General features: G+C 42.0%; 1 protein-coding gene across 4 annotated transcripts in view; it reads left to right on the top strand.

Moving 5' to 3' along the window:
* Window positions 1-24,800, top strand: part of ENOX2 (ecto-NOX disulfide-thiol exchanger 2) — a 292,330-nt gene that overhangs the window by 154,546 nt on the left and 112,984 nt on the right. For all 4 annotated transcript variants that reach the window (XM_029607117.1, XM_029607116.1, XM_029607118.1 and 1 more), the window contains one exon: window positions 19,781-19,887. In XM_029607117.1, coding sequence (XP_029462977.1) covers window positions 19,781-19,887 — 107 coding nt within the window. The remainder of the gene's footprint in view (window positions 1-19,780; window positions 19,888-24,800) is intronic.

Raw genomic sequence — 24,800 nt, 5'->3', positions numbered from 1 at the left:
CGAGAAATGGCATATACTTGGCAACAGTTGCAGACAAGGAAGCTGAACAGTAGAGAGTGCAGAGAAAGACTTGCTATGTTTGTACAGAGTAACAGGATTTTATTCTGGAACAGCAATTCAGGCATTTCGGGGAACTTCCTTTAATAGGACCAACTGAAGTATTTCTCCCATCAGTGAAGTACTCACCATGGGAGCTGCGGTAGATATCTTGGGGACCTTGAGGGAGTGAGAGGGAGCTGGATTTTCCTCTCTATTGTTGAACATTTATTTTTGGTTCAGTGGTACAGCAGAAGATAAAGGGGCCAGGACTGATTCCTAACCCATAGATTACATTCTAATAGGAGTCAGAGTCTCTTCTGGGCTCTCCCAGGGAGCAGGACAGTAACTTATCAGCCTTCATTACAGCAGTTGGGAGCCTTTCCTCTGTTCTTGGAAATGTGCTTCTTTGGCATGGCTGCCTAATTTAAGCATTTATGAAGGATCAGGAGCTGTGGCTTCATTGAATAAAGCGCCTGCCTAGCATACAGAGGATCCTGGGTTCAGATGCCAATAGTGCATTCCCTTACGCATCACAGCAAAGTGCAGTCATAATTTAAATTTCAATTTATTGAAGAAAGTTAATTCCCGAAGCCTGCACTGACTTTTTTACTCCCCTGTCTGGGAGTTTGTGGGGCTAGATAGTGGACCAGAAGGAGCAAGAAAAGATATGTGGTGGATTGGCTCCAGACCTACAGTCCACTCCTGGAGTTGTGACTTAGAGGAGAGAGAAATGTGGTGCAGGAAGTTTAGCTTCTGACAGGCTAAGGGATATCTCCAGTGCTCCCAGCATTAGCAAAGTCATCCTGTGGTCTCACCAACGAGAGGAAACACCGAATATTACCAACTACTGGACAAGAACAACGTGTCTCCTGACGAAGCATCAAGGATTCGAAACAAGACCCTGTTGGGACATGGACATTGGTTAAAGTAAAGTAAGGTTTTTTATCTACCGACATTCGTAGGTACATCATGCCGGTTTACAAGTAACAAGGTTAACCGGAAAAAATAGTTACAAAAAACTGGAACTGTGGTAACAAGAGTTAAAGGAGGTTAGGGATTTCACAGGAAAGAGTAAATACAGAAAATTAACAGTATGAGATAGTGTAATACAGTAAATTAACAGTAGGAGTACATGGCTATAACAAAAACATTGGGGAGTAAATTAACAGAATGAGAATAAGGCTATAAACAATGGGGAGAGGGGAAAGCCAGATGCGTGGTTGCAAAATCGAATATGCACGTTTGGGAGGGAGGGGCACATGCAATGGAGGTAATATACACAGGATGAGTTCTGAGAGAGGGGTGGGATGAGTTAAGGGTAGGCTTGTTGGAAAATGGGATACACATTGGATGTCTATACTTCGTTGCAGGTGAGTTCTGTTGGCAACTGTTCCTTCATTTCTGCTTCCTTGTTCTTCTGGAAGTCCTTGGTTAAAAACAAACTAAACTAAAAACTGGTAATATGGTTGACGGTATTAAGATTGTCCACAGTTAGCTTGTTAAAGTAGTACTGACAGGCTGGTGTCAGCACAAATATATATAAAGAGTGACATCAGTGAGCCTGCGATCTCTATCTTCATCTGCTGCTTGGCATGCATAACCTGTTCGTCTGGACTGGTTTAACTATAATGAAGAAAACAAAACTATCACATAAGAGGTAATTTCACCTTTCTTCACAGTAAGGTTGGATGCATGAACAGTCTTCTAGGTTGTAGGCCAAAAACAATTTAGCAATTCAAATATTCTTGAGATAGGATGACTATATAGCTTCATATTAAGGGAGACAAGCTGAGTTAGACTTGGTTTTAACCCATTGCATGCATGTAGATGTAGACCTGTTTTTAATAGAACCCAAGTAGGATTTGCATTATTTCAATAGGTAGGAAAATTGAGCAAATAATTGGGCGTTGAGGGCCAGTAACTGCCATTGGTTTCTTTATTTCCATGTTTCTAATGTAGTGTGGGATACTCGTTTTGCTGGAAAATTTTAAAGATTCATGCCTTAGGTGAATCAACAGCATTTATAATAATTCTTCATCCTTTGAACTTGAAACCTCCAAACTTCTATTGCAAATTCATGCTATTTAGTTGTGGGCTGTATAGCACTGTATGCATAATTTGCCTGGTATAACGTAGACATAAGGTAAGATATTTTCAGCCTGCACCCTGGTGGAGTATACAAGATTGAATCATTACAGGTAAGATGCAGAAACCTGTTTATAAAGTCCTGTTCCATCTGCTTGGTGGATCAAATTCTTGGAAGGTGAGTCATTCCATTCATCAGAAAATTTCTTAGAATTTTACTGTGATTTATAGTGAGAATAGTTCCTTGGTCTCAGGAATACACTTGAACAGTGGTTCCCAAGTATAGTGCTTGAGAATCCCCAACTGGTCTAATTTTTTGAGTATGCGCAACAGATTTTCATGAAGTATGTTTATATGCATTTGGTCTAAGAGTCGGGTCACTTTTCATATCTTGATTACTCTGAAAACCACGCCTCTTGAGTGTTATCAAGGACCAGATTTGGGAACTACTGCTCTAAAGAAGATATGGGACTGATGTTCAGAAAACTGTTGAGCATTGGTTCCTGTTTTACCTTCAGTGTCCGGCTTTAAGGTTTAGGATCCATCAGTACACAGGAGAATGCCTCAGAAAAATCATTCTATTTGCTTTTATATGTGCTTTGTAAAGTCACTATAGCAAAATAATGTAGTTGACCCTATAAAAATGCTAACAGTATGATTTATGCACGTAAATCCTGGAAATACATTCTTAACACTTATTCCTAGTTGTAGGATGAGCTACTGAAGAATCTTTCCCCTGTTTCTCCTTCTTTCCATTGGTTCTTCAGTTTGTCCATCCCTTGCTTTCTTCTTCCTTATTGCATATTTACCATAATTGCTTTCCTCCAGCATTCTTCCTCTGTTCTTTACTAGTGTATTAGAGTATGTGTGGGTGAGGCTTGTAGAACCTTGCTTTACCTTCCCATCTTTCCTTTTATATTACTCTTCTAATTCTGCTGATCTGTAGAATTTTAAAGACCCAGAACCTATTTCAAAATTACTCACACTCTAGAAGTAGAGGCACAAGTGTAACCTAGTATCATACTTTCCCAACCCACACTTATTAGTTGTAGATATGTATTATAACCATATAAATCCTGGAAAGTATACACTGACATGAGTCCGAAATGATCCATGTGATTTACAGATGATCCATCGCCTGATTTTGATGCACTAAGTCATTGCATAATCGAAGAGTACAGTACCAGCCCTTGAAACCACCTAGGAGTTTTCAGCAACTCATGAATATTTTTTTTGAATTTTGATATTGAAGCCAATGGGGAATATTTTTTAATATCACTGATTTGACTTCAATATCTATACCATCTGGCAGCATTGTACATTTGTCCTTGTGGCCCACAAGTGATCAATTACAATACTGTTTCTCCAAGGGCAAGTAGAATAAGTCCTCACCAGTAGATGACATCGTCTAATGGAGCCTGAAGCAGAAGATTTACATCAAAACTTCTAGAAGCTTTTGGCACACTTGGGTAATCATGTGCTGCATGACCCTTGTCACCGCATTCCATGGGGCCACCTCTGTTTTCATTTTTCATTAGAACCCCATGGTTGGTGTACTTCTGTCTCACATTCTCTTGGTGAGAACAATTTCTTAAAATCCTGAATTCTTGCACAGATCTCATGGTTCCGCTTAGTCTCACTAGATAGATTTTATTGATCTATATCAAGTTTTCTTTATTTTTCATCATCTGCCATGTGCACCGACATTGGTGCATTGAGTGGCATTGGTCAGGTTTGTTTGTTTTTTTTGTTAAAGTCAAGCCATTTAATTTTGCCTTGTTGGTTTTCGACCAGTGTTCCAGAGAATGAAAAAGGCCAGCTGGTTCAATAATTGTCCCTAGTGTGAATGCATCATGTCTATCATGGAGCCCCTTAATAAATGTGTGCCTGGGGAAGAACCACATTACAACCTCTCCTTCTGCTTTCCGTGTGGTATTGGCATAGTCAGTTTTTGAGGAAGAACTGGACAGAATGATCCAGGAGACCTTGGATCAAAAAAAATGGGCATTGGTGCATTTAGTGGCCTTACACAGACTGAGGTTCCTTGAAGGAAACTTTTAAAAACAGCTGGCGGAGGAGCCCTAACATTGGGTTTCACTGCACCAATGTTAATTTCCAGTATATCAGGGTAGGAAGCCTTTCCAACACACAGAGATTTGGAAGGCCTGTACCCTCAGGATCTAGTGGCAAGAGAGCGTTTGTATTTTCTGAAAATGGATGCGCTTGTCTGTGCCATCTACAAGCGGGCAACTGTCCCCGTGGAAGAAGGAGCGGCCTTGAAGGATGTGCACGATAGAAGAATTGAGGCCATCCTTAAGCAAGCATTTGAAGCAGTGGCAGTGACCTTACAAATAGCTTCTTGTTGTTCCCTGGAGGCCCGCTCTTGCTTACTTCTCTCTCAGGAAGTTAATGAATCTGGAGTGAATGCCAGAAAAGTTATGGAGCCAGCAGCCTCCTTTTTTGGCAGATGTGGGCTGCAATTTGGTCCACATATCAGCCAGAGGGGTAGCTTCGGTAATAGTGGCCAGTCATCAGTTCTGGTTGAGAAATTGGTTGGCCAATGTGACTTTCAAGGCAAACCTTACAAAATTGCCCTTTAAAAGCTTTCTCTTCTTTGGGGAGCGAGTTGGAGAACCTGGCCAATAAATGGGACGAATTCCCAGTTTTTCAGTTGCCGGAGTATAAGAAGCAGACATGGCACTCCTTTGGCATGAGAGGTCGTGCTAGGAGATCCAAGCGTTTTTGACCCTACAGAGGAGCAACCTTTCAAGGACTCGACCTTTCGGTAAGTTTCGGTCCATTCGTCCCAGACAGGGTGCGGGCTCAGGTAGTAAAAACTCCTGGGCCACCCAATGAAGTTTGCTGACCCATCCCCGGGAACAGGAGATAGAGGACACCTCTTTCTCTCTCTTATCAGAGGTGGGTCAAAATCACATCGGACCAGTGGGTCCTGGAGGTTAATAGAGAGGAATATGCACTGGAGTTTCACAGTGTTCCTTGGGACGCGTTCATAGTATCTCCCTGCCACTCCCCATAGAAGAAGCACGCAGTGGAGTATGCATTGTCAAGGCTCCTCAGTCTGAAGGCTGTGGTTCTAGTGCTCATGTCTCAAGAAAATACGGGTCAATATTTCATTTATTTCATTTAACCCAAGATAAAGGGCTCCTTTCGTCCCATCCTGGACCTCAAAGGGGTTAGCCGTCCTTTGCATGTCACTCATTTTTGCATGGAAACATTGCACTCAGTGATAATAGCATGCAGTCGGGGGAATTTCTGACCACCTTGGATCTGTCTGAATTATACTTGCATATTCCCATCTGACTAGAGCACCAATGTTTTCTGCAATTTGTGATTTTGGGATGCCATTATCAGTTTTAGGTGCTGCCTTTTGATCTAGCCACTGCGCCCAGAACTTTTTCCAAAGTTATGGTGGTGGTGGTGGTGGCGGCAGAGTTGAGAAAGGATGGGATCCTGGTACATCCGTGCTTGGACGACTGGCTGATTCAGGCCAAGTCTCTAGAAAAGAGCTGCCTAGTGACCCGCAAAGTGATCTCCCTCTTGCAAGAGCTCGGCTGGGTGGTGAACCTGGCCAAGCTCTTGGGCATCGATGCCCTCGTGTAGTCGGCTGCACACGGACAAAGGTGAACTGATTGATATTGTGTATTTGAATTTTCAGAAGGCATGAGATCAGAGGCATTGTCCTGTTGTGGGATCTCTATTTAGCTTATTCGTAAATGATCTGGAGAAAGGAATAACGAGTGATACAAAATTGTTTTGAGTTGATATAATGGCAATGGATTGTAAAGAACTGCAGAAGGACCTTGTGAGACTAGGCTTCTAAATGACAGATGCAATTTAATGTGGATAAGTACAAAATAATGCATGTAGGAAAAAATCCCAACTACAAGTATATGATGCTGGGTTCCATGTTCACCACCCAGGAAAAAGACCACGGAGTCCTTGTGCACAATACATTGAAATCTTCAGCTCAGTGTGTGGCGGTGGTCAAAAAAGCAAATAGCATGTTAGGAATTATTTGGAAAGGAATAGAGACCAAAACTGAGATCATCATAATGTCTTTGTATAAAATCTCGTGTTGACCATATTATTATGTGCAGTTCTAGTTGCCCCCATGTCAGAAAAAACACAGTGGACATAGATAAGGTACAGAATGGCGACAAAGATGGTAAAGGGAATGGAAAAGCTTCATTATGAAGAAAAAGGAAACAGATTAGGGCTCTTTAGCTTAGAAAAAGAGATGTCTGAGAAGGGGATATAATTGAAATTGTTGAAATTGAGGCACGTTCCTCTTCCCCTTCTTGGGCATTGGAGACCTAGCTGAGTGAGCCAATACCTCTTGGATCAGATGAAGAATCCACTAGAATACAGTTGAATCCTCTTACTGGATTTTCTGGAGCAGTCTTCTCCTCCAGAAAACCTCACGTGTTCTAAGTTTGTTGAAAAGTTGGCAGTAGCATTAGGTTTTCATGTCTGCAAGGATAAAGACCCACAAAACAACTCCTAGGTCTGCTCAAGATCCTAGATACACCAGCTAAACCAGCCACCTTACCAGTCCATGACATTCTTAAAACATCACTCTTGAAATTATGGAAAATGCCCATATCTTGCCCTTTGATGTCTAGAAACCTGGACCTCAAATTTCGAGGCCAACAGTCTCACAGTTTTGGCATGGTACAGTATGTCATAGTGGAGTCAGCTATGAAAAAAGCAAAGACTCACATTTATTCCAGTTCCCCAACAGGCAAAGATCACAAATTTCTAGACAGTTTTGGCAAAAGAACATTCCTGAGCATCATGCTGTCCGTCTGCATTACTATCCATCAATTCTACATGGTGCAATACATTCATTATTATGTTCAAGAGCTCAAGCCGTACCTATCTTCTTCAAATCAAAATACTTTCCTACAGCCATTCTGGGATGCAGAGGAAATGGTGTGATACTTTCTCCATTCTGTCTGTGAATCCTTTGATTCTGCTTCATGTGCCTCTGCAACCTCATATGGAGCAAGATGTATGGTGTGACTAAGAGCCATTTCTATCCAACAGGATGTCCATAAAAAACTAATAGACCTCCCATGTTTAGGGGGCAACCTCTTCGGTGAGAGGCTCCAAGAAATGGTCTTGCAAATAAAAGCCAAAGGAATGCAAAGAATTTAAAGGTCCAAACTTTGAATTCATGCAAAGGAATTATTTTGTTTTATTTTCAATACAGCAACTCCATTGCTGAAATGGCAAACTGAAATTAGTTCTTTTTTAGGGTCCCCCCTAGTTCTTTTTTTAGGGGGACCCTAAAAAAGAACTAATTTCAGTTTGGCATTTGAGCAATGGAGTTGCCATATTGAAAATAAAACAAAATAATTCCTTTGCATGAATTCAAAGTTTGGACCTTTTAAATTCTTTACATTCCTTTGGCGTTTGACATTGATATATTTGGAGTGCAGTACTTTGCTCCAATTCCTTGTGATTTTGGACTTGCAAATAAAAGACCAGAATGTAGCAGTACAATCCCTCTTCCTAGTTCCAGAGCAACCTGCTCCATTGTGACATCCATACTATTTGTATAAACAAACTTAATTTCACAGAAGACCATATCATATTTTTCAGCAATATCGACTTTCGCCTCTTCCGGCACACCATCAACAGCAACTTCTGGCCAGACCTAGACAAAAGGAATACCGTCAGCCAAAAACCACACAACCGACCAAGCTTAAATCAAGGCCCAGTTTGTGATACTGTCGACCAAACCCTTTCCTTATTTTCTGGTAGCGGCTCATATTCAGCATTTTCTGGACCAATGGCATCAAATAATCAAGGACTCTTGGGTCCTCAGCATTGTGCGATATGGATACCTGTTGCATTTCATATGGCTCCCCATCTGTTCTGCACTATACGCTGCCCTGTCCAAATCTTTCTAATCTCCCACAGATCCATATGGCGGTACACTCTCTACTGAAGCATCAAGCAGTGGAAATCCTCCCTGCATCAAAACATGAACAGAGTTTCTATTCCAGATACTTCCTCATCCCCAAGAAGTCTGGAAGATTGTGATTGATTCTAGTCCTGTGACTCCTCAATAAACTTATCTTATCAGATCTTAAATTAACCTATTATATTTATGTAGATGATGTTCAGATTCTTTTGCCAATAAATACTAATCTTACTAATACGCTAAACCTTAGTAATTCTTACCTTAATACAATACAATTATTAACACAAATATCCCTCAACTTTAATCATAATAAAACAGAAATACTTTATATTTGCAGTAAATCCTGAGTATGACATCCATCATAATAATTTTTCATTTAATAAAAATATTTTATTCAATGTAAGAGACCTTGGAATCACTTTGGATTCGGAATTTTGCTGTAAACATCACATTAATAACATCATTAAAGAAGGTTTTTATAAACTTCAAATACTAAAAAGAATTAAACCACTCCTTTACCATCATGATTTCCGTATAGCCTTACAAGCCCTCCTATTCACAAAATTAGACTATTGTAATTCAATTCTACTTGGACTGCCTGCTTCAACCATTACTCCTCTTCAACTTTTACAAAATGCTGCAGCACGTCTACTTAGTAACCTTAAAAGATCGGATCATATTACTCCAGTGCTTAAAGATCTTCATTGGTTGCCAATATTTTACAGAATACAATTCAAGACTCTATCTCTAATTCATAAAGTGCTATATAACAATAAGACCGACTGGATGACTTCTACACTTCATTTTCAAAAATCAAGAAGAACCTTGCGATCCTGACACCTTGAAACCCCAGCTCCTAAATTATCTCGTCTCACGAGTTATTTCCTAAATTCAGTTTAATTATTTCTCTTTCTCTATTTTCCTTCTATATCTGTTAATTTTCTCTCTTATCCTGTACAATGTATTTCCTACTATTTTATTATATGTTAACCGATGTGATGACTATTGTTGAATGTCAGTATACAAAAACAAATAAATAAATAAAATAAATTCAAGTTGAACTGCCAAAGGACAATTCTCCAATTAATTCAACAGGGCAACTGGATGTGTGCCCTGGATCTCAAGGACACCTATACTCACATTCCAATCCACTTGGCCCCTTAGTGTTACCTGCGGTTCCAAGTAGATTTGTACCACTGCCAATACAAGGTCCTTCCATTTGGCATTTTCTCTACACCCAGAGTATTCACCAAATGCCTGCAGTGGTGGCAGCAAACCTTCATCACTAGGGGATTCAGGTTTTCCCATATCTAGACAACTGGCTGATCATGGCAAATTCTCAAAAAGCAGTTCTCTACTCTCTAGGCATGACCATATGTCTTCTTCAGAGTTTAGAGTTTCTTATTAATTTCAAGAAATCAAATCTGGAACCTACTCAGACCCTGCAGTTCATAGGTTCTTCAGAAGACACTCCTGCCCAACGAAAGGAGGACAATCTTGCTTTTCTCATCCAGTACATTTTTCCAATTCAAGGTCCACTGCCAGGCAGCTCCTAGCAGCCATATTCGTAGTTCCTTTAACTACCTTCACATACAACAGGTCCAGTAGGGTCTCATATCTCAGTGGATTCAGCTCACTTATCCTTGTCTTCAGTAGTGCAGATACCACCACCTATGGCACAGGAATTGCAATGGTAGTTGCGCCCTCATGTGCTCCAGGAAGTTATTTCTCCAGTTGTGTCCCCATCAACTCATCCTTACACCAGACACTCAACCAGAAACTGGGGAGCTATGTGGGGTCCTTCCATACCCAAGATCTTTGTTTGCCACTCCAATCTCTTTTCCAAATCAATAACGTGGAGATCACAGTGATATGGCACGCTCTCACCACGTTCACGCATTTCCTCCACAAACAGACTATCCGATCCAAACAGACAATCAAGTTGCCATGCTCTTTGTCAACAAACAGCAAGGAACAGAGCAGTGGTTTCTCTGCCAAGAGGCACTGAAGATCTCTGGAACTGGGCAGAACATCATCAAGGAACCCTGCAGGTGACTTATCAGTCAGGTGTCTCCAACATCATAGTGGATCATCTCAGCAGAATATTTTGATCTCACAAATAGTATATGCAGCAATCAGAAGCAAATAGATTGTTTGACTTCTGGGATCTATCATCACTAGACCTGTTTGCATCACAGCAAAACACAAAATTAAATCAATTTTGTTCCATTCTACCAAGCAATCACAGACTGACACAGGACACTTTCCTGCTCAACTGGGGCCAAAGACTCATGTATGCTTTTCCACTGATTTCTCTCTGTAAAGGAGGGGACCTTCTACCCCTCCTTAACCTGTGGGGGATCCACCTTAAAACCCATAGTGGACAGATCCTGCTGAGCAGGATAAGAGGAGGAGCCCAGCTTAGGAACAGGTTGTTCCACGTCTCCAGGAGAAGCCAGCTCCTGATCCTTTTCTGGTGGAAGCTAGAAGATAGGTAGCCTGCTATTCTTTGTATACTAATTGTCATAATGAAGTTGAAAGTGCATGAAGAAAGGGTGGAGTCTGTGCCTCTAGCCTATGAAGTTTTTCTCGGCTACCCCACATATGATATCAGTTCAGGATTTCTGCTCTCTGCTTTGCACAGAGTGAAATCCAAGTTTCCAGGAGAGGAAAGAAAGTAGAGAAGAAAAGAAAATGTATGATGGTGCAATGCTGTAGTGTGCACAAACTAATAAGGACTTTAAGACTGTGGTTCAGGGAGGCCACACATTTTTTTTTAGCTTAACACAAAATGGTGTTGGGGCTTGAAAGGAACATTAGCTGTGAAGGTTTGTTTGTAAGTAAGGAGAAAAGCTCCACTTGCTTAATACAAGGACACAAAGTGAGTTAGTTGCTGGATAAACAGGGTTTGTTTTCTTTTTTTCCTTTCTTTTTTTTCTCTCTGTTAAAAGGTAAAAAAAAAGAGTGGGGGCAGACTGTCTAGAAATAGGACATGGTCTCTGCAGAAAGTGAAGTTTCCAGTTGCTATGTATTTGCACAGAGTGTGGTCCTCTAGCAGCAAGAGAGTTGCTTGCACTAGAGCTCAAAGAAGCCTTGTCTGTGGGAAAGCATGACTGAGCAAGAAATGCAAGCTCTGCTTCAAAGCCTTCTTGAAGGACAGAAACAGCTGCAAGAATGTTCCATAAAGCATCAGACTGCTTGGGCATGTGCTTGGAAGGAATGGGAAGCAATAGGTGTGTTCCTAACTGCCAGCCTGCCAGAAGTAAGACCATGCAAGGGCTCACTACAGCTGGAAGCAGAGAAGACATGGTAGCCTCTTGAGTTACATGTCTGCTGCTTTAAAAAAAAAGTGCGAAAAGCGGAATATAAAAAATCTAAATAAATTAAAAAATACAAATAAAAACTACAAAGGGACAAAAGTTCAGAGGAAGTTAAAAACATCAAGTGGGGATGGTGTGACAAGAAAACCTGTCATGGAACCAGTGAACACACTGTTAGTACAGGTGGTGAAAGAAGAGCAAGGATTGCAAGAATAGGAAGAGTTGAAGGCAGTGAAAGGAATGAATGCCAGATAGAGCTTTACAGCCTAGCCTGAGAGGGGAGGCATTACAGTCTGATCTGAAGGAGGCAATATAGAGTGTCCTGTTGGAAGCAGCACAGATTGGCCTGAGAAAGGCACCATGAAAGGGCCAGAGAGAGGCACTGCAGAATACCCAGATGCAACAACTGCAGAATGGTTAGAAAGCGCTGCTGCAATTGAAATCGGCATAGAGGAGTCAGAAGACAACTTCAAAACGGGAAAAGATGAAAGACTTCTCAGGAACTCCCAAATAAAATCCAGAGAGTCCAGCTGGGGGAGAAGTGGAACCTGGAGCAACAGAAGGACTCCTTTGAAGGACTTGCAGTGGATACTGGGCAAAGGGCACAGTGGGGGCTGATAATGGTCGTATTTGAGGCAACCCTAATGAGAGGGGAGAGCATGACCTAATAGCCCCTAGCAAGTGTCTGGCTGGCGGAAGGCCAGAAAGTGTCTTTGGGAGTCGAGTCACTTCCTTGGATGGGATCCAAGTGGAGTGAAGACACTGGTATGGTTCAGACAAGTTTGGTATGCATATCTAGTCAAGTTTTTGAGCAGTCCTGCCATAAGTTTAGATTTAGACCTTTTCTCTTCTAAGTCAAGGCAACAGGATGCTCTTTCATCTCAACCTCTCAGCCCTCAAACTCGCAGCTTGGATGTTGAGTGCTCAGTAATAGCAAATCTCCACTTACCATCCAAGACTGAAGACATATTAGTTTTGTCTATAAACCCTCATCTAGGAAAAGGTTCTCCATCTGATATCATCAACTTGACTGTAACTTCTTTTCATGTGGGCCTTCACAACTTTTAAAATACTTGCTTCACCTCTTAACTCAGACCTCCTCATTGCCTCAGTGAGGGTACATCTGAGCGCCATAGCCGCTTACCTCACCTTTTTGGATAGCAAGCCATGAATCTGCTCATATCTCAGTTCATGAAAGGTCTCTGGCATATAAAACCCCTGATAACAGAAGCCTTCTGTTTCGTGGGTTCTAAATTTGGATCTCTGTTGATGAAGCCTCCTTTTGAATCCTTTTTTATTTGGAAAGTTCTTTTCCTCATTATAGTCACCTCAGCAAGAGGTTTCGTGGAACTCCCAAGCTCTCATCCATTATCTTCCATATCTGCAGTTCTATTGTAACAGAGTGGTTCTCAGAGCCCACTCGAAGTTCCTACCGAAAGTAGTTTCAGCTTTTCATAAACAATCAATCTGTCATTCTACCTACTTTCTTTCCAAGGACCCATACATTTGAGGGCGAGAGAACCCTCCATATAAACTGCTTTAGCATATTACAAAAGATGTACTCAACCTCATCATCAAGCTAACCAGCTTTTCATCTCATACAACCTGTATCACCTAGGAATAGCGGTTGCCAAGCAGACTTTATCCAATTGAATAGTTGATTGCATCCATTACTGCTATGACTTAGCAGGACTTCAGCTAGCAGATTCAGTTAAGGCTCATCAAGTATGAGCCATGGCTTCCTCTGTTGCTCATGTCCGAAAAATACCCCAAGCTGCAATATGGTCTTCAGTCCACACATTCATGTGCATGTTCCTTTACTATCTTGATAACGTCTCAGTCTGACAGTAGATTTGGACAAACAGTTTTGTGAAACCTATTATCGCTGTAGTCCACTCTCCTTTGTGGAGTCCAGGTTGATTAATAAGTAATCGCTCTGCTGCAACATTCAGCTTGGGACTCTCCCCATATGTAATGGCTAATTCAGCCTGCTTAGCAACAGAAAAAGCATGTTTGTTTACTGCAAACAGAATTTTCTGTAGGTAGCAGGATGAATTAGCCATAGAATATCCACCCACCTCCCTGAAGAACTGACTATACAGCTACATTTAGTTCTGTTACTGACTGAGGAGGCTCAGTCAGTAACAATGCCCACCTGGGAATTCTCACACATGCTCAGTAGAGCTCAGAGCTATACAGCTTGGAGAGACAAATCCATTCTGTGCCGCAGGATGAAGTCACCCACACATGTAATGGCTAATTCAACCTATGAAAGACGTACTACTTCTTAACCAGTTGTGCTCTAAATTTATTTGGCAAAAGAAAAAACCCAAATTAACTATATCAAGATTAATGGTACCTCTCAAAGAGGGAGGTTTAAATTTTTTAAATTACAGGCTCTATGACCCATTTATCGCTTTCTCTGCGAGACTGGTTATTTGTTTCGCAAGTATATATTGGTTTAGCTGTAGGTAGGCAAATAGTCTCCCCCCTTAAATTTAAAATACATTCTATATGCTGATACTATAAAACTTCTTCCAGAGAAGACCTGAATGATGTTTACTTTTCTGATTGACTCATCAGGGATCTGCATCCTTTATCTCTGGTTTCTTTTTTTTTTACCTTTTTATTTTTGATCCAAGTGACCTATGTTCCTTCTCTGCTGATGATCAGCAGTACTGTTTTTATGGCAGTGGTTTGATGTATGTTTCAGTTCTGTTGATGATTGTTATAAGGGTAAACTGTAGAAAAAATCTCATTAACTCTCTATATAATATACTTGCATCAATTTGTACATCTTATTGTTTTGAGTTACTGTGGAACAATAAAATTTGAATCCTTAAAAGAATGGCAGAAGCCATTCCATTTGATTTGTAGAAGTAAGAGTCCAGGTCCAAAATGCTTGATATCCTCTAGTTTGTGCATCACACCAAGGATATCGTGGCAGTGCCCTGTCACAAGATCCTTCAGGAGTCACAGATGAGAAGGTGGGAAAGCCCTCTTTCTGTGTCTTCAGTATATAAGAAGGCATATCTAATATATTGCATCCAAAAGACTCCTGGATTCAAGAAACAGCCACTACTTCATCAGTCAGTTATGATCGAATCTGCTCTGACAAAAGCCTAAAGGTCTGGACCCATTCTTCTGTGCCCCCAGGGAAAGATGCCCATTCGCTTGATCTTATTGAGAGAAAGATTTACTATGGATCTATGCTTAATGGCCACATAGCTTCTTACCAGCTATTTATAAGGCAATATATGCAAAACATTCTGAAAGGTTGTAAAGGATTTGTCAGAGCATCTCTCTTAGGAGCAGCGTAATGCTCTGGAACCACCAGTAGACAACAGGGACCTTGCTCTCATCTCTAATAGCAGAGGGCCTCCAAAGCCACAGCCAGCATCCTAGCTGGGATGTTGTTTTGACTAGATCGAGGAAGGTATACCATATCATCAGTATCCATGCTGAAGAACCTTCCTGTTGGGGGGAAGACTGAGTCGGGTCCTGGAGCCTCACAATTGGTCCCTGGATAGGGATATGTGGCAAACCAGATACTGTATGAGTAAAGTACATCCTTGGTAGATCTGTTTGCATCTCAACTGGGTTGAAAGGATCTGAACATCTGCTTCAGAAGTGAGGCAAATGGTATACTAACCTCAAATTCCTTATTCCTAAATTGGGAAGAGCGTTTTATGCATGCTTATCCTCCAGTTTCTCTTGTAGCTAGAACCCTGCTAAAACTCAGAAAAAACCAGGCAACTATGATCCTATCAGTCAAGACTAATTTGATTTCCACCTCTGTGGGAGATGTCAATCAGGAATCTGATCAGTTGAGGAATTCCCAATATCTCATCAGTCAGAACTGGGGAATGTTGCATCATTCCAACATTAATTCTCTAGCTGTCACAGCCTGGATGTTGAGAGGGTAGCATTGCATTCCATGAACCTATCTGAAAATGGATCTCTTATTTTTTTGGCTTCTAGGAAGGATTTCAAAAGGAAATCTTACGGTTTGAAATGGAAGTTTGCCTTCTGGTGTGAAGAAAACTCCTTGGACTCTTTCTTCTGATCCACCCAAAAACAGTTTGAATACCTTCTGCATTTTTCAGAATCTGGTCTGAAGACTAACTCTGGGGTTCATTATAATGCAATTGATGCTTATCACCACCAAGTAGAAAGAAACCCATCTCTGTATAGCCTTTGGTTATTCCATTTATGCAGGGTTTTCTTCAGTTGAAGTCTCCGATCAAGCCTCCTGCTTTGTCATGGAACCTTAATATGGTATTCACCCAGTTGATTGAAGCTCTTTTTGAGCCTCTGGCCTCCTATGAGCTGAAGTACTTGACCTGGAAGGTCATATTTTTAGTGGTGGATGCTTCAGGCCCTAGTGATTTATCCACCTTATACTAAGTTTTTGTATTTAATAACATGGTGGTTCTGAACATACATCCTAAGTTCCTGACTAAAGTAGTGTCAGAATTCTACCTTTACCAGTCAATTATCCTTTCAATATTGTTCCCTAGACCACATGTCCGCAAAGGTGAACAAGCGTTTCTCAGTTTGGATTGCAAAAGAGCTTGGCTTTCTATCTGGTCTGAAGCCCTTAGAAAGGCCACCCTGCTTTTTTGTTTCATTTGACTCCAACAAGACAGAAACTGCTATTGCCAAGCACACTCTTTCTAATTATCTAGCAGATTGTATCACCTTCTCTTATGCCTAGGTAGGTCTGAATCTAGTAGGGCATGTTGAGGCTCATATTGTTAGAAACATGGCCCACCTGAGATCAGCTTTCATGGAGGAGATTTGCAAAGTTGCAAAATGGAGTTCTCTCCACACATTAATATCTGACTATTTTTACAAAGACTGCAGATGCAACAGTAGGTTTGGTCAGTCTGTCCTGCGGAGTCTTTTTGAGATGTAGAATCCAACTCCATGCTCCCTCGGCCCTTTATCTTTCTTTCCAGGCTGCCCCTAAAAAACAAAGGAGGGGAGAAGTTAGGAAAATAGAAGGTTCCACTAAAAATAGTTTTTCTCGTTTTTTTTTTCTAGTGGTATTTTTGCCCCTCTTTTGTGTTTGGGGCAGTCTGTTAGGGATTCCCCATTAATGAGGACTTTTCATCCTGCTTGTCCTCTGTGAAAGCAAAAGTTGCTTAACTGTAACAGGTGTTCTCTGAGGGCAGCAGGTTGCAAGTCCTCACATAACCCATTTGCATCCCCTTGGAGTTGGTTCTTCATGTTCACTGTGATAGCTATGAAAGAACTGATGTGGCCCGTGTGACGCGAGACATGCTACACCTACTCAGTTGAGCACACCAAAAGCTTCTAGAAGCTTGATGTAAATCTTCCGCATCAGGCTCTTTCAGATGATGTTACCCATTGGTGAACACTCACAGGGATGGATTTCTACTTTTACTGTCCCTAGCCACTGTTGCCTGTTGGCCTCTTACCCCTTCCCCTGACCTCTGTCTTCCCATAGACTCCTGATTTCCCGTCCCCATTAACCCCTGATTCCCATGCCATTCCTCCCTGCAGTCCTCTGATTTGCTCCTCCACATAGCTTAGGGCACCCATTCTTCCTTGGCCATTATCAGAGATTAGTGAGCATGAGCAGTGAGTCAGGCCAAGCCCAAGTACTCAAGGCCCTGCCTTCTCTGGGATGCTGCATTGGGAAGCAGGGCCTGTGAGCAAATGGCTCAACCTCACTCAATCCCTGCACTCACTGTTTTCTGCTAATAGCCAAGTAGAATGGAATCCTGAGCACTGCAGAGGAAGTGGTAAGAGGGAATCAGGTCAAGTCTGGAGGGAGGAAGAAGAGCAATGGCTAAATTAGAGGCCTACACACAGGGGTAGATTTTAAAAGAAGCGCGATCAGCCTACTTTTGCTTGCGCATCAGACTCAAGCAAAAGTACGCTGGATTTTAGTAGATACGCGCGGAGCCGCGCGTATCCACTAAAATCCTGGATCGGCGCGCGCAAGGCTATCGATTTTGTATAGCCTGCGCGCGCCGAGCCGCACTGCCTCCCCCCGTTCCCTCCAAGGCCGCTCCGAAATCGGAGCGGCCTCGGAGGGAACTTTCCTTTGCCCTCCCCTCACCTTACCCTCCCTTCCCCTACCTAACCCACCCACCCGGCCCTGTCTACACCCCCCCCTTACCTTTGTCGGGGGATTTACGCCTCCCGGAGGGAGACGTAAATCCCCGCGCGCCAGCGGGCCTGCTGCGCGCCGGGCCGCGACCTGGGGGCGGGTACGGAGGGCGCGGCCACGCCCCCGGGTCGTAGCCACGCCCCCGTACTCGCCCCCAAAACGCTGCCGACACGCCCCCGGAACGCCGCGCCGACCGGGCCCGCCCCCCGACACGCCCCCCTCCGAGAACCCCGGGACTTACGCGAGTCCCGGGGTTCTGCGCGCGCCGGGAGGCCTATGTAAAATAGGCTTCCCGGCGCGCAGGGCCCTGCTCGCGTAAATCCGCCCGGTTTTGGGCGGATTTACGCGAGCAGGGCTCTGAAAATCCGCCCCACAGAGTGGAAAGGACAGAAACTTTGCTGCCCTAAAAATTGTGCTACCTTAGGCACAGGCCTTGTGTGGCTATTGGGCAATCCAAGTCTGAGGACTTACATTCTACTGTCTTTGAAAAAGACCAGAAACAGGTAAACGACTTTTGCTTTTTGAGCCATTGTGTAAAATGACACCAAACACAGCTTATTTGACTTCATTCCCATGTAACCAATTCCAAAGCTCTAATTCATTGTGATAGTTTTTTAAATTTAGTTTGAACTGTCATTTCCCAACAAAACAGAGTTAAATCCCATTAGTTTTGGCTATAACATGATTGTTGATAGCTGGTAGAATCTATATAACTGGATTTTGAAGTCCTTTTCTCTACACTTTCCCCAGTAAAATGAAAGTTCTGCTAGCTCATTATAATGCATTATAATGATTGTTTTGTTTGCATTGATTACAGATTTTTTATGCATTATGAGCTAGTACAGCTCTTTTTTTTTATTGGTATTTATATTATAATAGCCTCTAGCATTATTTCTGTATAAAAACAATACGCATTTTGAGCAGAAGCACATCTTTTTCACCCAGAGTGATGTTTATAACTTAGAAATAAAATGCAAATAGAGGTATTATGACAGACCACACAGCAGTGCAGAAACTTTGAGTGCTGATTGATGGCAGGGAAAATCAATGAAACCTGACAGCAATAATTTTATTAGTTGCTAACAAGGAAATTATGTGAAGAATAATTTTTTTATTTTTTACCAAAATGAACTGAATGATGGCCCTTTAATGTAAAAATAATAGCTGGTTTTAGATGCAAAAGGAGAAGTAAGATGCCTACACAATTCAGGGTACGGTAAGTATCAGAGAGGGAGCAAGGAGCCTATTGGAAGTGTTAACTATCCCTCATTATAACACACACTCAGAACACTCACCAGGAACATTTACTTGTGGTTATGTCAACATTCTCAGTGTATGGAAATTTGATTTCATGTCCTTGGTGCTTATCAGAAGACCTGACAATTGCTCCTAGAATTTATTGAAAAAAGCTGCTTATTGTGAAAAATAAAGCTACAAGTACATAAGCAACATGCACTATAATGTAAATTATCATTAAACAAAGGACATGATATAGCTCCAGATTAATACCCATGCTCCTGAACTGGCTATCGAAATAGTCTTTATTATTTATTTATAGATATTTGATATTCCACCTTTTTCCACAAGTTTTATTTTCTTTCAAAATATATTCATAAAATATTGACATAAAAGCAGTTATAAAGATTGATCCTCAGTTTATTGTAGGAGCTGCTTTTACTTGTGAGCAAGACAAAACAAGTCTCAAGTTCTCAGCACAGGGAATGAAGACTAACCTTTGAGGTTGCCTGTGGTGTGTTATAATGGTCATATTATGGCGCTGTGCTTTGAGAATGAAGCTGTGGAAAGGACCGTGATAACTTCAGGGCTCTTGCTCCAGGGTCTCTGTGTACTTTTAATGTAATGTTGATAAGGAGCAGGAAACTATTCTTCTGGTAAAATTACCTGGAAACTGTGTACACAAATATCAAAACTGAATTTTAAATTATGGGCTTTTCCTTTCTTGCATTATAATCTAACATACCACAGAGGAAAATATTTACAAAAACTCCATTTTTTTGCCATTGAATTCTCTCTCTCCCCTCTTCTCTCATATTCCTTGTCTGGGAATCTGAGTGCACGGGATCCTTACGTATGGCTGAACATGGCCCCAGCACAGCACCGTGTCATAAGAAATGGATTAGCAAAACCCATCTTCCTGATTCCTCTCTTTTACTCCTTTACTTCTCTCGATTGCCCTCTCTGGATGATTCTGGGTCTGATATGATCATCGATTTGACACTACAGTTGAACAGATAGTAGCTGTATACCATTCTGCCTCCAAACAAAAGGCGTGGGACCATTTCACCAAAGCCCAGCGTAAGAACATCAGCATATGGTGCAAACAAGCTGAGGTGGGTATATTCCTTTACATTTTATTTTGTTAAATCTCCAGTCCACTTTCTTTAACAGGATATTGATTCTAAATTGAGTAGGTATTTTCTATAGTATTGCATTCCAGAAGAAATATGATAGTCGACTCAAACATAAGGTCTACATAACTGTTCTTGTCTCAGTGCTCTGGCCTCTACATCAACAAAGGTAACGCATTTATTGTGGTCACTATTCTCCAGCTTACTCCAAGAATGATAATTATTTTTACTATTCATGTTATAATTAGAAGTCAGGATGTACATGTTGAGCATTGGAGATGTTACTTGTGTAGCCTTGGTGTGCTCTGCCAGTCTATCCATAGGCTTAAGGGTTCTTATTTGGTTGGGGGGGGGGGGGGGTGGAGATTACTCTTCTAGATCTTCTGATGGGGAAACCTTTCACCTTGCTTCTTATAGTACCACAGAATGTACTTTCCAAACAAGTACTGCTCGCTCCCATGGACTTTACTTTATTTCCAGATAGAACTTTGTAGCAGTTTCAACAGAAGAAAACGTTTATTTCCTCTGCACTCAGGCAGGCCAGTACCGATAAGTGGGTTATGCACCTCTACCAGCAGATGGAGGGAGGAGTAAAAGCTGATGTCACGGATAAATAGCTCTGCCCCAACATCAGCCCCCCCCCCCAGTATTCTCCATCTCCAGCAGATGGTGGACATGCATTTCTCTATCAGGGATTGCCTGAAGTAAAAAAATATATAAAATAAAAGAATATTGTACCGCTTGTACTCCTGAGGTGACACCAGTGAGTCCATTCCTCAGTTGAGCGCCTTTAGTCCGGCAGTCTTTTTCAGGCATGGACTTACAAAAAAAAAAAAAGGTAGGTGAAGCGGTTGACAGTCGAAGGAGGCTTGGTGGTGAAGGCTTTAGCCCTCTCCCCCCATAGCCGGAGACCCGGTTGTACTCTCAGCCACGACCAGCTGAGCTCAGGTAAAAAAAAAAAAAGGTAAGTACACGAAGATGAGCAGAAGCAGAGAGTAGGGATCATCTATTGCACAAGGCCCCATTCTACATGACAATCCAGGTCGTTTTTGTCCTTCGGTTATTAAAGAGTGGTATTTTTCTGCTGGAGTGATTTCACCTTGTGTTTTTTTTTTTCTATTTCTCTGGCTTTGATTAGTGCTTGGAGTGTGTTTAAGGCCTGGTGATGAGATGTGAGGTTCCCAGTCTCATAAAAAGAGAAAATTCCATTAATTTTTGAAAGTTTCAAGTGGCAGCTCTTGCCTCTTCTGGGGGGGGCAAGACAATAGAGGGCCTTGGTCTTCCCCTCCAGATATGTCTCGATTCTTGAAGGGAGTTAAGAATCTTTGTCCTCTCTGGTGTCTACTGGTTCCCTTGTGGAACCTTAATCTGGTTCTGGATTCTTGGCGGGTCCTGCCTTTTGACCATTACATAGCTTCTCCTTGAAGCTACTTTCCTTGAGGACAGTTTTTTCTATGTGTGACTCCAGGGGTGGTACATTTATGGACTGTACCTTCTGTTGCTGAAAATGCTTTTGAAGTTTCATTGAATCGGTCTGTTTCTACTGCCCATGCTGTGCAGGAATAGAGATGAGAGTGATTATGGTTTCTTGTGTGCCTTAGATGTTAAACGGCATCTAAGAGGATGTTTGGAGGCTACCAAACATGTCAGGAAGTCTGATTGTTTCTGCTCCATGCTGGAGATGAACAAGGGGAATTTGCAACTATAGCCTGTTTGGAAAAAGGATGTCATCACGGCTGCCTGTTTGGTTGCCGAGATTCCTTTCTCTAATTGACCCAGAATGCATTCTGCTAGGGCTCCGATGCTAATGTGGGCAGAGCCTTGATTATCATCTCCGGCTGAGATTTACCTGGGCAGTGATGGGGTATTCTTGCAAACATTCCTAAACCTGTCGTTTGGATGTTTGGACTTCGCAAGGCATTGCTTTCGCACATGCAGTCTTAACTAGACCACGGGCAGCTTCCCGCCCTATTCAGGAATAGCTTTGGTATATCCCACTTGTGGAGATTGGCCTGCCTAAGGGCAGAGGAAGGGGAAATTACTACTTACTTACCTGATAATTTCCTTTTCTGTAAGGAAGGCAAGCCAGACCTCGACCCACACTCAGCTACCAGTTTTTGCCTTTGGTTCACTCTTTAGGTACAGGTGTTGTTCCTGCTATTCATTGAAGGACTGGTAAGTGTTTTAACCTGTCCCTCAGCTTACTGACCCTTAATTATTTGATCTGCACTCAGTGTTTGCTCTTGGTTGAAGCATGAGTGATTGATTGTTAATAATAATTTCAAGTATAATCAGTTTGTCCACAGTTTGGCTTTTCCAGAGAATACTGGAGGGCTGATGTTAGGGCAGGGCTATGTATCCATGACATCAGCTTTTACTCCATCTCCATCTGCTGGTAGAGGTGCATAACTCACTTGTGGGAATTAGCCTGCCTTCCTTAGAGGAAATGAAATTATCAGGTAAGTAGTAATTTCTCATTATACACCTTCACAGTTAATTGCAATAACTGGTTCTTTACCTCTCTTTCCCTACTTCTCTGCTTTAGAGGACCGATTGTTCACTAAACTCCGATATAGAACATTAGGTACTGGTTAAATAGAAAAGGTGGCTTCTACTTTTCAATATCTTCTCCACTGAGGTTTTACCTAGGAGATTATCTCGTATCTCTATTAGGGATGCATCTTCCTGAAAAACTAAGGATTCTCCTGTCCACCCCACAAGAGTATTACATCAGGATCTCTTGTTAACATGTTTTCCCACACAGAACTTATTCATTGTTTTTTTGTTGGGATAAGTCAGAATTTTATTTAGCTCTATCCATAGACATATTTGAGCATCTTCAGCTTCTCCAGCCATGCTTCTCTCACTGCATCTTTCAGGGCAGAACTGTCAAGACAATCCAGATAGTCTGTACCATTATCATCCCTATGTAAGGGAATAGATTTGGCCGTTTTAGATATAGGCAATGTTTTTGACTTAAAAGGGCTTTACAATTTAAGATGGCTTCTTTCTTGTAACACTATACTGCAACAGGTTATAAAGAGATTGTGCAACAAAATTAGAAAATTCTGTATACATCTTACCACAAAAGCATAGAGCCCCACCTTCTCAACTTATTTAAGGTGGGGTGAGCCAGCACAGCTGATTCCGGAGCTCCACAAATACCAATACAGATAAAATCAAGACTCCTCAACTACAGCCCCACTCGCTGTTATAGCACAAGCTTACTCCTCTTTTGGTGACCCCTGTAGTGTTATCACTCTTGGAAACTTGCAGTCCTGTTGCTTGAACACCACCAGAGAGAGCCCTGTCTCTCAGGCTGCTGAACTCCCTCCCCTCATCAAATAGCTAATGTGACTAAAACCTTGGCTTCTACTTATACCGATCTAACGCTGCTCCTGTATTCTCCCATCTGCCCATTGTATTCCCTAACAGCTGCTATATATCTTTCACTAAAGATGACATCAATTTACCAGTCCTGTTACCAAATTATACAACTTATATTAATAATATAGCAAACCTTTCTTTGCCCACTGATGAAATAGGGAATTTAAGGTATTCTGACAGTAATAAATTTCTTCTTATTCTGTACTGTACTATGGTAAGTTTCTTTTCTCTTTCACCAATTGACATACTAAAGCTATTAACTTTTTTTTAATCAATATCCCTTTTTCAGTTTATTATATATGTAATTGTATCCCTTTGCAGGACAGTTTTTGCCATTTCCCAAAATGAGGAGGATTCACTAAATACAAAAAGTCCCATTTTTGAGCCACATATTTTTGAAATGGTGAATCCTTAGCTAAATATAGCAGGAATCTCCACCAGTCTCTCTCAGAAGGAATATTTCAAGCCAGATAGTGTATGATCGGATATCTCCAGCAATCCTATAATAGCAAAGGTCACTTTGGAAAAGCTGACTATTCACAAGCAGGTAATCTGTCCTGGAGAGTATAGTATGTGCACTGGACATGTGCTTGTAATCTCTTATCACTGTCACGGCTTTGAGATGGACCTTGAGGATGCTGACTGACAGGCCAAGGAATTGTACTAATTTGTGAATCAGAGATGTGGTCGGGCAGGCGGAGGAGATCAGGCGAGAGTCAGGGCAGGCAGCAAGCAGAAGCAGAGTCGAGGGCAGGCAAGAGTCAGTGCAGGCAGCAAACAAGCAGGGTCAAAGAAACAGCAGCTGGAACAGTACTAGCGCAGGAAAAAGGGAAAAGAACCTGTTGTTCAGGCACCAGCCCCAAGGACTGGGCCTCCTTTTATGTTGCAGCAGTGATGATAGCCTGCACCACCAGGAGGCAGGTCTGTTGGGTCTATAAAACTGGTGCATTGCTATGTGGCCTACTCTGGACAGCCAGATACTGTGGAAGGGCCTGGAGCCATGCTAGGAGACCACAGCAAATCGCAGGACTCTGGACACAAGACTGAGAGGTACAGGACGCCAACCACAGAGCAGCAGGTGCTCAGCGGCATGTTACAATCAAGAGGGTGCAAAATCCTCCATGCATCCAATTATCACTTGTGGTCTATGCTCTATTGCTGTATTTGGGCCCAGCCAGTGACCTCTTTCAATTCTGAGTGTCCTAAGAGCTTGGCTCAGGCCTAACTCTGCAAGTAGCTGTTTCTCCAGGAAGCCTCCCAGTTCACTTTCTTTCACTGAATCGGGAATACCAATGAAACAAAGCTTATTTCTCATTGATCTATTCTTGGTCTTCTATCCAGTCCTCAAATGTAACGACCAAATCTTTCAACATAGTCACCTCCATGCTCTGTCTGCAGTTCATCTTGAAGATCAGAAACCCTCTGCTTGACCTCAGCCACCTGATGGCCAACTGCAGTCATTGCCAAAATAACTCTAATTTGTCATATTACCGGTATATCTATTTTGG

Source organism: Rhinatrema bivittatum, chromosome 6 (assembly GCF_901001135.1).
Source record: "Rhinatrema bivittatum chromosome 6, aRhiBiv1.1, whole genome shotgun sequence".
NCBI lineage: Eukaryota > Metazoa > Chordata > Amphibia > Gymnophiona > Rhinatrematidae > Rhinatrema > Rhinatrema bivittatum.
The sequence above is the reverse complement of the archived record's forward strand: the minus strand, read 5'-3'. Positions and strand labels throughout refer to the sequence as shown.